Source organism: Bison bison, unplaced genomic scaffold (assembly GCF_000754665.1).
Source record: "Bison bison bison isolate TAMUID 2011002044 unplaced genomic scaffold, Bison_UMD1.0 scf7180017864519, whole genome shotgun sequence".
Lineage (NCBI taxonomy): Eukaryota > Metazoa > Chordata > Mammalia > Artiodactyla > Bovidae > Bison > Bison bison.
Window position 1 is genome coordinate 3,964,178 of NW_011495072.1, and position 12,186 is coordinate 3,976,363.

Consider the following 12,186-nt stretch of genomic DNA (forward strand, 5'->3'; position numbering starts at 1 on the left):
CACCCCATCGCTCTGTCTGGTTGTGTCAGTGGTACCACCTCTGAGCAGCACTGCTGTCTGGACTGGTTTCCAAGATCCTGAGCAGCTCATGAGATAATGCTGAACAAGGCAAAGGAAACCCCTCCCTTGATTTGCCTGCTGCTGCTGCTAAGTTGCTTCAGTCGTGTCCTGCTCTGTGCGACACCATAGACGGAAGCCCACCAGGCTCCCCTGTTCCTGGGGATTCTCCAGGCAAGAACACTGGAGTGGGTTGCCATTTCCTTCTCCAATGCATGAAAGTGAAAAGTGGAAGTGAAGTTGCTCAGCAATCCCATGGACTGCAGCCTACCAGGCTCCTCCGTCCATGGGATTTGCCAGGCAAGAGTACTGGAGTGGGGTGCCACTGATTTGCCTAGCATATGTTAAAGCTATGGAAAAAACAAAAAGTATTGTGTTGATAGCAAAATGAAAAGTGCTAGGTACTAGGCACAGAGTTTTCACTTCGATGAATGTCATTTGAAAGTCACACGGGACACGAGGCAGAGACCTGTTACACAGAGTCAACCCAGGTTGGTTTACAGAATCTACTGGCTTTAGTCCATCTCATATTCTATAGCCCCCCGCTGCCCCCACCCGCCTCAATTTCCCTGGTGTCCCTGAGAACATTGCTGTCCTGTTGAGAACTGTTATGTGGGGAGCCACAGGTAGGCCCTAAGCTGGGAGCAGCGAGGTCCTGTCTGCAGCCTAGGAGGCTCTCCCTGGTGAGACTGAGGCTGGCGTATAAGGTCTGAGAAGAAGACAGGGGCTCAGCTAGGGTATGAGCACGAGGAGGGAAGGGAGGGGGGCTAAGGTGGTGGTAAGGCTGTAGGGACTCTCAGGTGTGGTAACTGCTGACTGGCAGGTGCCTTTGCCCCCTCCTTTCTGTTTTTGGGGGTTGGGGGAAGTGGGTTGCAGAAGTCACTAGCCTTAGTGTTTTGTTTTAATTTACTTATTTTTCTCTGAGCTGGATCCATTGCTTTGTGAGGGCTTCTTCAAGTTTGGTGGGCAGGCTTCTCATTCTGGTGGCTTTTGTTGCAGAGCACAGGCTCTAGGTGCATGGCCCTCAGTGGTTGCAGGCTTCTGGCTCAGTAATTGTGGCACAGGGGGCCTAGTTACTCCGAGGCATGTGGAATCCTCCCAGACGAGGGACTGAACCTGTGTCCCCTGCATTGGCAGGCAGATTCTTATCTACTGCACCACCAGGGAAGTTCCCCTCCTTTTTTGAAGATGGATGGGATTTGCACATGCATGCGCACACACACAACACACACACACACTTCTCCTGCAGCCCTTCTTCACTCTCTCCCAGTCTCCTGCCTGACTTACGTCCCTCAATTTGAAAAATCCCTGCTGTCCAGCTACTGCCCCCTGTAGTCCTAACATGACTGATGACTGTCACAGATCTCTAACAAAGACAGAGCCATCCCTCTCTCCTTCTGCTCCTCACTGCCTGTTTGCTACCCTCTGGCTACTGCTCACACCACTGCGCAGAAACTGCTATCTCCAGAGTTCCCTGCAGCCACCTCGGTGCCACACCTGTGATTTCTCAAATTTGGTGCATCAGAATCACCTGGAGGGCTCCTGAAACCGCAGGTCGCTGGGCCCCGGGCACAGGGTTTGTAAGTCAGTGTCTTCACCCCACGTGATGCTGATGTTGCAGGTCCACAGGTGATCGGAAGCCTCAGATGGAGACTCTCCAGGTACAGAAAGAGCCTTTCTCTCCAACAGGGTACAGTCCAGCTCTGGGAGCTGGGAAGTGCCTGGTATCTGTGCAGGCGTGTGGGGTGTGGGAAGGATCTGGCCTGCAGCCTCTCACCCATCTTCCTACTTTTTCCTCCTGCTGACTCATGGTTGGGGATTAACCAAGTCCTCAGCGTCTTTTCTTTCACCTTTGTGTTTACTGCCTAATTCCATTCCATTCACTCACGCAGCTGAAAGGTTTCTCAGGCTTTCAGGTGCATTGGAACCACCTGGGGATCTTGTTTAAAAAAAGACAGAGTCTGGTTCTGGAGGCCCGAGGTGGGCCCTGTGCATCTGCATTTCTAACAAGCTCCCAGGCGACACGGATGCTGCCAGTCCATAGACAGTACTTTCCGTAGAAAGTGTGCAACTTATGATTGGCATTTCTTGACTTAGTAGGGAGCTTTGAATGTGGGATTGAGTCCAGACACCAAAAAGAAAGGGGAATGGTGAAAACATCCTGCATGTTTATTCTATACCAGGCTCTGTGCTAATTTCTTTCTATAGAATATTGCTTTTTAATCTGCACAACATTCCTCAGAGGTGAATGCTGTAATGGTTCTCACCTTGCAGATGAAAATGCCTCCGATTCTTAAGGGGGCTGGGCTCTCCCCACCTCCATGGAGGAAGGTGGTGCCAGCTGGCCACACATCGCCCAGGGCAGTGCCAGTAGGATGCGAGAGTGTTTCCTAATTACTGGTGCAGGCTGCCATCTCCCCTGGGCTTCAGGAAAGGTCCTTCCTGTCCTTGAGACGCGAGAGGAAATTCAGAACGTAGACACAGAGCTGACCCCTTGCCCACCTGTCAAACATGCGCCAGATTTCAAAAATGCCTCTCTTTCAAGCTTTTCCACACTTCACAATATTTTGACGTGGAAAGGAGAAAAAAAAAAACAGAAATGCTTTGAAACATTTCTGTTCCTTGGATTCTTGTTCTCAGACCATGTGACTAGTTGAAGTTTAGTCATAGGAATACAGTTTAACATATGCAGTTACTATAGCAATGGAGGTTTCCTTAGTAACAGTTGCAAAAATAATCTGGCCCCAATTAATAATACATTTTAAATCTCTTTCTGTTCTACACTGAACAACCCAGTTTTTTTGGCCAAGCACCAGATAATTCAGGTGGTGTCATTTGCTCTGATATAGATATCATTTGCATGCAGTGAATCGGGTTGGAAAGGAATGAAAAGGGAGCTGGTTGTTTCAAGTATTAGAGGGATCGGATCTGAAAAGTCGACTGGCAGGCTAACGTGAATCTAGTTTCCAGAGCTTGGGTGCTTGTTGGTGAAGCCTGCCCTGGATTCCAGCGCCCTGGAGGACTTTGTGCGTTTGAAGAAGGGAGAAGGCAGGAGAGTGGGCTTGTTGCCCAAAAAAGATGAAACCAGAAGGGTGGGGTCGTGGCCCAGGGGATTTCTCCCAGGTTATTTCAACCATGTGTGTTGATGCCTGGAGAAGGTCTGTAGGTATGTGAATTCAGCTTTGTGAAGACTGTCACCTGATTTAGCACCGGAAGACACAGCCTGAGAGTTGCTTTTGTAGTCATGGTATTGTGTATGGTCTCTGCTGTACTTAGCTTGCTGAATCCTTTCAGTCACTCAGAACCTTTGTCTGTGGCTTATCTGGGTGTCCAGGTGACAGTCTGGAGCTTTCAAAAGTTTCAGTTGCCTTGGGGCATGGGACTTGGACCTTGATCCTACCTTTCCACTCTCAGCTCTAAGAGAACCAGCCAGCTGGAGCTGACAGAAGAGACCCAGGCATGACCAGTGGACTCAGTCCTGTTTCTGGATCAAGAGACTGATCGGCAGGGATGCTGGAGACAGGCCCAGGCCAACCTGCCCTGGCCTTCCCTCTGGGCAGACTCATTGGAGGAAGCCCAGCTTGCTCTCCCTATCAGGGTCTGTGCCTTGTCCTGAGTTTCTTTCTTAGCTGATTTGATCCTCAACACACAAAGTATAAAGAGAAGGGTGAGGATAAAATGATGCTTTTACTTTTAGCTTCCTAAGGGAAACTCGAAATTGTGATTTTTTCCCCCCACTTTTTCAGTAAGGGGAGGATGGTGAGTAGGGGAAGCAGAGCCAAGTATAATAATGATGAAGTGGGTGAGATCTCCAATTACCTTCGTAAGATATATTTCATTAGACCGTGGCTTCTTGCCACTTTAAAGGAGAGCATGGTAATTAATTAGGTAGGGTAGATCAGGAGAGAGGGGAAGGGGAGGCTGGAGTTGGCTCTGTTCTGTCCCATTGTTCATCATTTTCTTCTCCACCTTCTCCTTCCCCCTCCCCCAGGAAGAGCACCCCAGCATCCTCCCACCAGCTGCTACCATATTTCTCCAGCTCACTCTCATTCATTCATCCACTCACCCACTCATTCACTCACGTATCCCAGAAAACAGTGAGTGAGTGAGTGCTCTCTGAAGCCCAAATCTCAGGGTGCACTGATGAGACCATCCCCACGCAGGACCATCTTATTCTTCAGAGCACCCCTACCTTTAGCCTCATGAGGGACATGGAGCAGGCATACTCTAAACAATATGAACGGTTGGAAGCTGTTAAATTTCTTCAGCAGGAAAATGCTATGGGCAGGTGTGTGTGTTTGCCGAATCTCCCTGGAGGCTCTGTGATGGGGTTAGCAGCCAGGAGAGACAGTGAGGACCTGAGCTGGGGGCGAGGCAAGGCAGAGGAAGGCAGAGGCTGTTTGGGATGAGATGGGGTCCGTGCTGCTCTCCTTATGCTGAGCCATGCTTTGAGGGAAGCCCATCAGTGTTGGGTCCTCTAGGAACTGTGCTAGACGGGGAACCTAGAGGCAGGACCTGGGACAGGCCACATTTCCAGGAGTATGCGGTGATTCTGCTAAAGCGCCCCCTTTTGCTTTGCAGTGACCAATTTGCAGGTGAGCAAATCAAAGCGGACCCTCACCCTGGTGGAAAACAGGCCCATCCAGCTGAACTGCTCAGTCAAGTCCCAGACCAGCCAGAACTCCCACTTCGCTGTGCTCTGGTATGTTCACAAGCCCTCGGACGCCGACGGCAAGCTCATCCTCAAAACCACCCACAACTCCGCCTTTGAGTATGGCACCTATGCCGAGGAGGAGGGCCTGAGAGCCAGGCTGCAGTTTGAGAGGCACATGTCCGGGGGTCTGTTCAGCCTCACTGTCCAGAGAGCCGAGGTCAGCGACAGCGGCAGCTACTACTGCCATGTGGAAGAGTGGCTGCTGAGCCCCAACTATGCCTGGTACAAGCTGGCAGAGGAGGTTTCAGGGCGCACAGAGGTCACTGTGAAGCGGCCAGGTAAGAGCAGGGGTGCAGCCCAGGCAGTGGGCTGAGGGCAGAGAGACTGCCTGGGGGCGGCAGGCTCTACGGGGCTCATGCTGGATGTGAGTGTGGCAGAGTGTCATCCTAGCGCACTACGGGCCCGCCCGCTTTACCTCCTGGATCCCGGTACTGATGGCAAACTCAGAGACGTGTTCTTGACTCTGCTATTGTAGACAGCATCTTCAACAGGGAAAAGCCCAAGCTACAGATGGGGGTCACAAGGTGCAGCAAGGCAGGGTCCCTGGTGCTCCCGGATCTCAGGCTGGTGCCAGCTCCATACCCAGGATTCCTGCCTGGAAGGGATTTTCTGGTTTCCTTCATCTGCTTCCCCCTTCTTCTTTTTCACCCAATCCCAGCCCAGGAATGAGCCCTTCCTGTGCGAATTGAATCACCCCTTGACCCCTCTCAGATCCTGTAAGTGTAACCTTTATCCTGTTTATACTCTGCTCCCTGGTAGCCGTGTCTGACCTCTGCTGGCACACTTCCAGGGAGGGAGTGCTGACTGTCTCCGCCCCACTTAGTTCCACTTCTGGGTGGCCCTGGTCCTTAGAAAGTCCCCTTCCCTGTAATTTCCCTCTCAGGTGTTAGGTCTGCCCCAGAACAACCCAAGATTAGTCTGAGTCATACCCTTTCAAATATGTGAAGGGAACCCCTTCTCCTTGTTGAAAAGTTCTAGTTCTTTGTGCTGTTCACGTAATGTGGCCTTAAGCTCCCTCTCCATCCCTCATTCCTGCATGCCCTATAGTTCACTGTTAACCACAATCTGTGGTTCCCGATGGGCTGTGGGATGCTGTGTTGCCACCCTATGCCTTTGCTTATGCTGCTCTCTCCTGAGTACACCTCCCCTGTCGCTTCTCCCCGTCTTTACCCCATTCCTAAGACTTCACTCAGCACCTCTTCCAGGAAGCCTTCCCTGGTTTCTCCTATGTCACCAGGGGTTCCATAGAAAATGCATAGTATAATAATTGTTTTCATTTCTTCTCCACTATACTGTAAACACTTAGAGGACAGGTGCTGTGCCTTTGGATCTCCAGCCACTGGCATGACACCCTTAGTAAATATTGGTTGAATAAGGAATGAATGGTTGCTTTCCCTGATACCCTAGGGCCTTTGTGCTTGTTATTCTCTCACCCTAGAACATGTTAACCATAGATGTCCATCTATCGCATTCTTCCTCAGGCATTCCTAGCTCATTTTAACTGAAATGACACCCTAATCACTCACTGGAAAAGACCCTGATGCTGGGAAAGTTTGAGGGCAGGGGGAGAAGGGGACGACAAAGGATGAGATGGTTGGATGGCATCGTTGACACAATGGACATGAGTTTGCTCAAACTCATGTTTGCACATGAAACACGAGACAGTGAAGGACAGGGAATCCTGATGTGCTGCAGTGCACGGGATCGCAGAGTCAGGCCCGACTTACGACTGAACTACAACGATCTCTCCATGTCTCCTTTCTCCAGCCTCTTCAGAGCACGTCACGACCTGAAACAGCTCTTTGTATATAAGTCATTATGAACTGCCTGTTCATATTTATACCTGTGGACATTCGTTTATCATCAGTTATTATGTGTTACTTGTTTACTATTTATATATTCAGAGTCAGTAGGCGGGAAGCCCCATGAGTGAGCACAGGTCCTGTTTTCCTCACCATGCTATTCTCACAGCTTGTCTCCCAGGAGACCTCCATAAAAGTTTGTTCTGGAAGCAGATGCAGAAGTCCATATGTGGCCTGGCCCAGGCTGAATGCCACGGGGCCGGTCCCCTCCTTTCCTCAGGATACTGTATTTGTCAGGCCACCCCGATCCTGGGATTCTCATCTACCTCATGGTCCACTGCTTCTGAGGCATAAAACAGGAAGCTCCAGTCTAAACGATTCCTGTTGGTATTTCCAGTGGCCTATGCCCTGCCTTCAGGCCAGTCCCTGGGGCTTTTGAGAACTGAAGCTTGCCATTAGGCCTGCAGATGTTCTCCTGGGTTTCTGTTCTTCGTGTCTGTTTTCAGTTCTGACCATTTTCCCCACTGGGAGGTCATGTTCACCCCTCCCCCCCCATGTGTTTCCTCTTAGTCATCATTCCGCCTTTCCCTTTTCTCATTTGTGCTGAAACTGAGAAGTTCTTGGTACAGCCTAAATTTATCAAGGGAATTTCCCTGTTGGGGATTACAGACTCTCAGCAGCAAGCTAACTGGGGCACAAGGGCTGTAAGGATCCTTGTCAAAACACAGCTAGTGAAATCTCTGTTTGTGGGGAATATTAACACTATAAACAGAAAACTCACAGGACATAGATTAAAACAACACATTCCCCTTTTTCAGTTGGATTAAAAAAATTTTTTTTGACGTGGGCCATTGTTAAAGTCTTTATTGAATTTGTTATAGTATTGTTTTTTGTTGTTTGCATTCTTGCTGTTCGGTCATGAGGCATGTGGAATCTTAGCTCCCCAAGCAGGGGTTGAACCCGCACCCCCTGCATTGGAAGGTGAAATCTTTACCACTGGGCCACCAGGGAAGTCCCCAGTTGAGATTTTTAGTTTGTATGTTTTTCTTTTTTTCCCCTCCCCTACTTCTTCCAGTACCCCCTACCCCCCTTAATAAGAAAGCATACACTCATAGAACTTTTGGAAAATACTAAAAAAGCACAAAGGAGAAAATAATCTTTCAACCCCGAGACAACAAGAGTATGTATATATTTTCAGAGATTGGTTATTTAAAATATAATTTCAAAAAAATATATAAATTTCAGTTGTTTTTTAAAATTTTTTGAACTTTTATTACAAAAGTGGAATAAATGTGCCTTATAAAATATTGTGACAGTGTTGAAGTGGAAAAGTGAAAAGTGAAAGTTCTTCCCCCTCCCTGACTCAGGAGGTGTTCTTTCCAGGGGCTTCTGTGCATTTACAGTTTCATAGCTTTTTAACCCCTCTAGTCCAGAGAGGCTTTTTGGGCCCTTTTGAAATTGCAAGGATGCCATCAAAGCGTACCATGTTTAATGACCTTTTTCTCCGGAGAACAATCTGATTGGCTGAGGTTTCAAACAGCCATCCGTATCAGTCTTTTCTTTACTGATGTTAGATCAGTTCTGCTCCCATCTTGAGAGGAAACCCTTATGGTCTTTTTGTTGTGTTTTTTTGGTAGAGAAAGTAAGAACTGCAATTCTTAGGACCAACTGGTGTACATATTAAATTGGCCTTCCCCTGCTGTTCTTCTGAGGTTGATGGCTCAGCATATTCTAGCCATAATGTGGTCAGTTTTAAAAATTTGCTGTTATTTCTAGCAGGGTTCTCACCATGCCCTTTCCATCTCTGCCCTGCCACCCCCTCCAGTTGTCCATGCTCCTCATGCTCTGCTGTCACTTGGACGTGGAGTCATCTACCGTGCATGCTTGTCCTCTCCTAAGCATCTGAATCTATGAGGTTTATAAATTTGGGGGCAGCTGCTACTGTAACACCAAATTCCTTGAAACTCAGGAACTCAGACCCATGATCAAGAACTCAAGAGTGTTCAGGGTGCACGTGTGAGCCTGCTGCTGTCCTGTCTTCGGAAGGCATGCACTCACGTCCACTGGGAAAGGTTGCGTGCAAGTGGCTCGTTGTTTTCTGTTTGGCAACTTCTCTTTCCTCACTTATGCAGATAGCCGCCTGAAGCTCAGCCAAGAGCAGGGCAACCTGTCCGTTCTGGAGACGCGGCAGGTGCAGCTGGAGTGCGTGGTCCTGAACCGCACAAGCGCAGCCTCACAGCTGCTGGTGGAATGGTTTGTGTGGAAGCCCAACCAGCCAGAGCGGGAGACTGTGCCCCGCCTGAGTCGCGATGCCACCTTCCACTATGGAGAGCAGGCAGCCAAGAACAACCTGAAGGGCCGGCTGCACTTGGAGAGCCCTTCCCCGGGCGTGTACCGGCTCTTCATCCAGAACGTGGCTGTGCAGGACAGCGGCACCTACAGCTGCCGTGTGGAGGAGTGGCTGCCCAGCCCCAGTGGCATGTGGTACAAACAGGCTGAGGACACCGCTGGCCAGATGGCTGTTCGCGTCACTCGACCAGGTGAGAGTTAACCTCCCCAGGCCTCCCCTCCCTTTGGTGGTTCCCCTCTGTGATAGTTTATGCGTTGCATAAAATTAATTTCAAAATGAACCCATTGTTAATTAAATTAATACAATTAATTAGTTACTTGCAGTTAAATGTATGAGCATTTACGTTTTACACGTGCACTCACAAGTGTCTGAGATCTTTTTTCCCCCTAGTGAGTGAAAAACTGCACATCTGGCTTTGGCCTAAGGTGATTCCATTTCTTAACTAGAATAACATTTGTCACTTATTCCAGAGCCTGGAATATTTTTTAAAATTTATTTTTAATTGGAGGATAGTTGCTTTACATTATTGTGTTGGCTTCTGCCATACAACAGTGTGGATCAGCCATAGGTGTACCTATGTCCCCTCCCTCTTGAACCTCCCTCTTATCCGTCACCCATCCCTCCCCTCCAGGTTGTCACAGAGCACTGGCTTGAGCTCCTGGTGTTATATAGCAATTTCCCATTAGCTTACCTGTTTTACATGTGGTAATGTCTGTTCAATGTTACTCTCTCAATTCATCCCACCCTCTTCTTTCCCCGTTGTGTCCAGAGTCTGTTCTCTAGGTTGCCATCTCTATTTCTGCCCTGCAAATAGGTTCATCAATACCATTTTTCTAGATTCCATAGATATGTGTTAATATATAACACTTGTTTTTCTCTTTCTGACTTACTTCATTTGAGTCAGTTCTGGTGAAGTGGATGAATCTAGAGCCTGTTATACAGAGCAGTGCTCAACTGCTTCAGTCGTGTCTGACTCTTGGGACCCCATGGACCTCTGTCCATGGGATTTTCCAGGCAAGAATACTGGAGTGGGTTGCCATTTTCTTTTCCAGGGGATCTTCCCGACCCAGGGATCTAACCCTCATTGTAGGCAGTCTCCTGCATTGCAAGTGGATTCTTTACTTACTGAGCCACAGGGAAGCCCATATATAGAGTAGAATATTTTCTTTTCAAAGAGTACATTCAGATTCAGACAGGTGGCAAAAATCTTGAAACAGTATAATCATGTGGTTCTGAAAATTCAGTTTGTGGATTTTCAGTGGAAAAGAATTGATTCATATGATTTAAATAGAAAATGAAGTAGCTGTAGCCTTTATACTCTCACTTCCTAATAATTTTATTGGTGCTAATGACTATTCTGTGCAGCCTCATGCTTTTCTTTATTGTTGGTTCTAAAGTACCCAAATGTGCATAATTACTGGGTAGAATTATTGTTCTATATTCAAACACATAATTAAAGCAAAGATGTGCAGGATTCCTGTGTCCTCTGAAACACCATGTCATCACTCATTCCTATCAGACCACAGGTCAGTTAAGGACAGGCCCCTGAAGGACATGGGACAGAAATGCACTGGGACCTGTATCCAGAGGAATGTTTTGTCTTATGTTCTCAGCATCCCAGGGTTCTGTTTGTGGTCACTGGCGCCAAGGGAAGCTTTCATAATGCTTTCACATCTAAGTAGAGCAGCTCTTTTTGTTGGTGGAATCCTGGAGCCTCACGGTTATGCCCGCCCCACACATCATGGCACACACTTCAGCGAGCAGATACAGCCTTTGTTATAGAAGAGGACATTATCTCTGTCCTCCTGTCTTGCCTAAGCTGGAGAGGGAATTGCCTCTGCTTTGAGACGTATTTCCCATGAGCTTTCTTCCCCTTTCCCCCTTGCCTTGAGTGCGCTGCATGTCTTTCCCCAAAGACAAATGGTAGATGCAGCAGCTGAACACCGTCTCCCTCCTCCTCCCACCCATTTTGTAGATCCCCACATGAGGCCCCAGGCGGCATGGGAGGAGGCAGCCAGCTGCATCCCTCCCAGCCACAGGGGGGCAGTTCATGTTCAGTCCTCACCAGGGCCCTGAGTGTGGGTTTTACTCTGGAGAGAACTGAAGCCTAAAGAGAAGTGTCACGCTGCCAGTGTGTCGAGCAGACCGAGTGGTTGCCCAGGTTTCCTTCCTGCCACGCTGTGTGCTCATAGTGTGGCCCCTAAGTCTGCAGCCTCGAGTCCGCCTCCTGTTTAGCCAGTTGAGTAGCCCGGATCAACCAGCTGCCTGCCTGCCTGCCTCCCTTCCTTCTCCGATTATATAAGGTGATCATACTAATAACAGCATTTGGAAAATAGAAAAATACAGTTTTGAAATAAAAAATTATCTGTAGGGACTTTCTTGGCAGTCCCGTGGTTAAGTCTCCGAGCTTCTACTGCAGGGGGTGCTGGTTCGATACTTGGTGGGAGAACTGAGATCCTGCCGCATGGTGTGGCCAAAAAAAAAAGTCTGTAATCTCACTGTCTGTATATCTTCATGGACTTCCCTGGTGGGTCAGTGGTAAGGAACCTGCCTGCCAAGGCAGAAGATGCAGGTTCAATCCCTGGGTTGGGAAGATCCTCTGGAGAAAGAAATGGCAACCCACTCCAATAATTCTTGCCTGGAGAATTCCATGGACAGAGGACCCTGGCGGGCTACAGACCATGAGGTCGCAAAGAGTCAGACACAGCTTACGAGTAAACAACATATCTTCATATTCCCTCTGTGTGTCTCTCTCTCTCTAAATGAAGTCAGCATCTTACTGTTTCATGTGATTTCCCCCCGGCCCCAGCATTCTTTTGTGAGTCTTTCCCCCTGTCATTGAAAGCATTTCATGACCACCATTTTTACTGCTTGCCTAAGATTCTTTATGTAGATGTACCTCAGAGCTTTTTTTTCTGATATAAGTTGAACATATAGAAGATTGGAAATAAAAGAGCTCTAAGAGTTGAGTTAAGAATCGCCTTGCATTGCTTATGAAATATGGAAACTGAAGGAACTCAGTTCAGATCAGTTGCTCAGTTGTGTCCGACTCTTTGTGACCCCATGAATCGCAGCACGCCAGGCCTCCCTGTCCATCACCAACTTCCGGAGTTCACCCAGACTCATGTCCATCAAGTTGGTGATGCCATCCAGCCATCTCATCCTCTGTCATCCCCTCCTCCTGCCCCCAATCCCTCCCAGCACCAGAGTCTTTTCCAATGAGTCAACTCTTCACATGAGGTGGCCAAAGTATTGGAGTTTCA

General features: G+C 48.5%; 1 protein-coding gene across 2 annotated transcripts in view; it reads left to right on the forward strand.

Annotated features, from left to right (window-relative positions):
- Window positions 1–12,186, forward strand: part of IGSF3 (immunoglobulin superfamily, member 3) — a 129,881-nt gene that overhangs the window by 90,877 nt on the left and 26,818 nt on the right. For both annotated transcript variants that reach the window (XM_010830723.1, XM_010830724.1), the window contains 2 exons: window positions 4,639–5,049; window positions 8,706–9,113. In XM_010830723.1, the coding sequence (XP_010829025.1) occupies window positions 4,639–5,049; window positions 8,706–9,113 (819 nt within the window). The remainder of the gene's footprint in view (window positions 1–4,638; window positions 5,050–8,705; window positions 9,114–12,186) is intronic.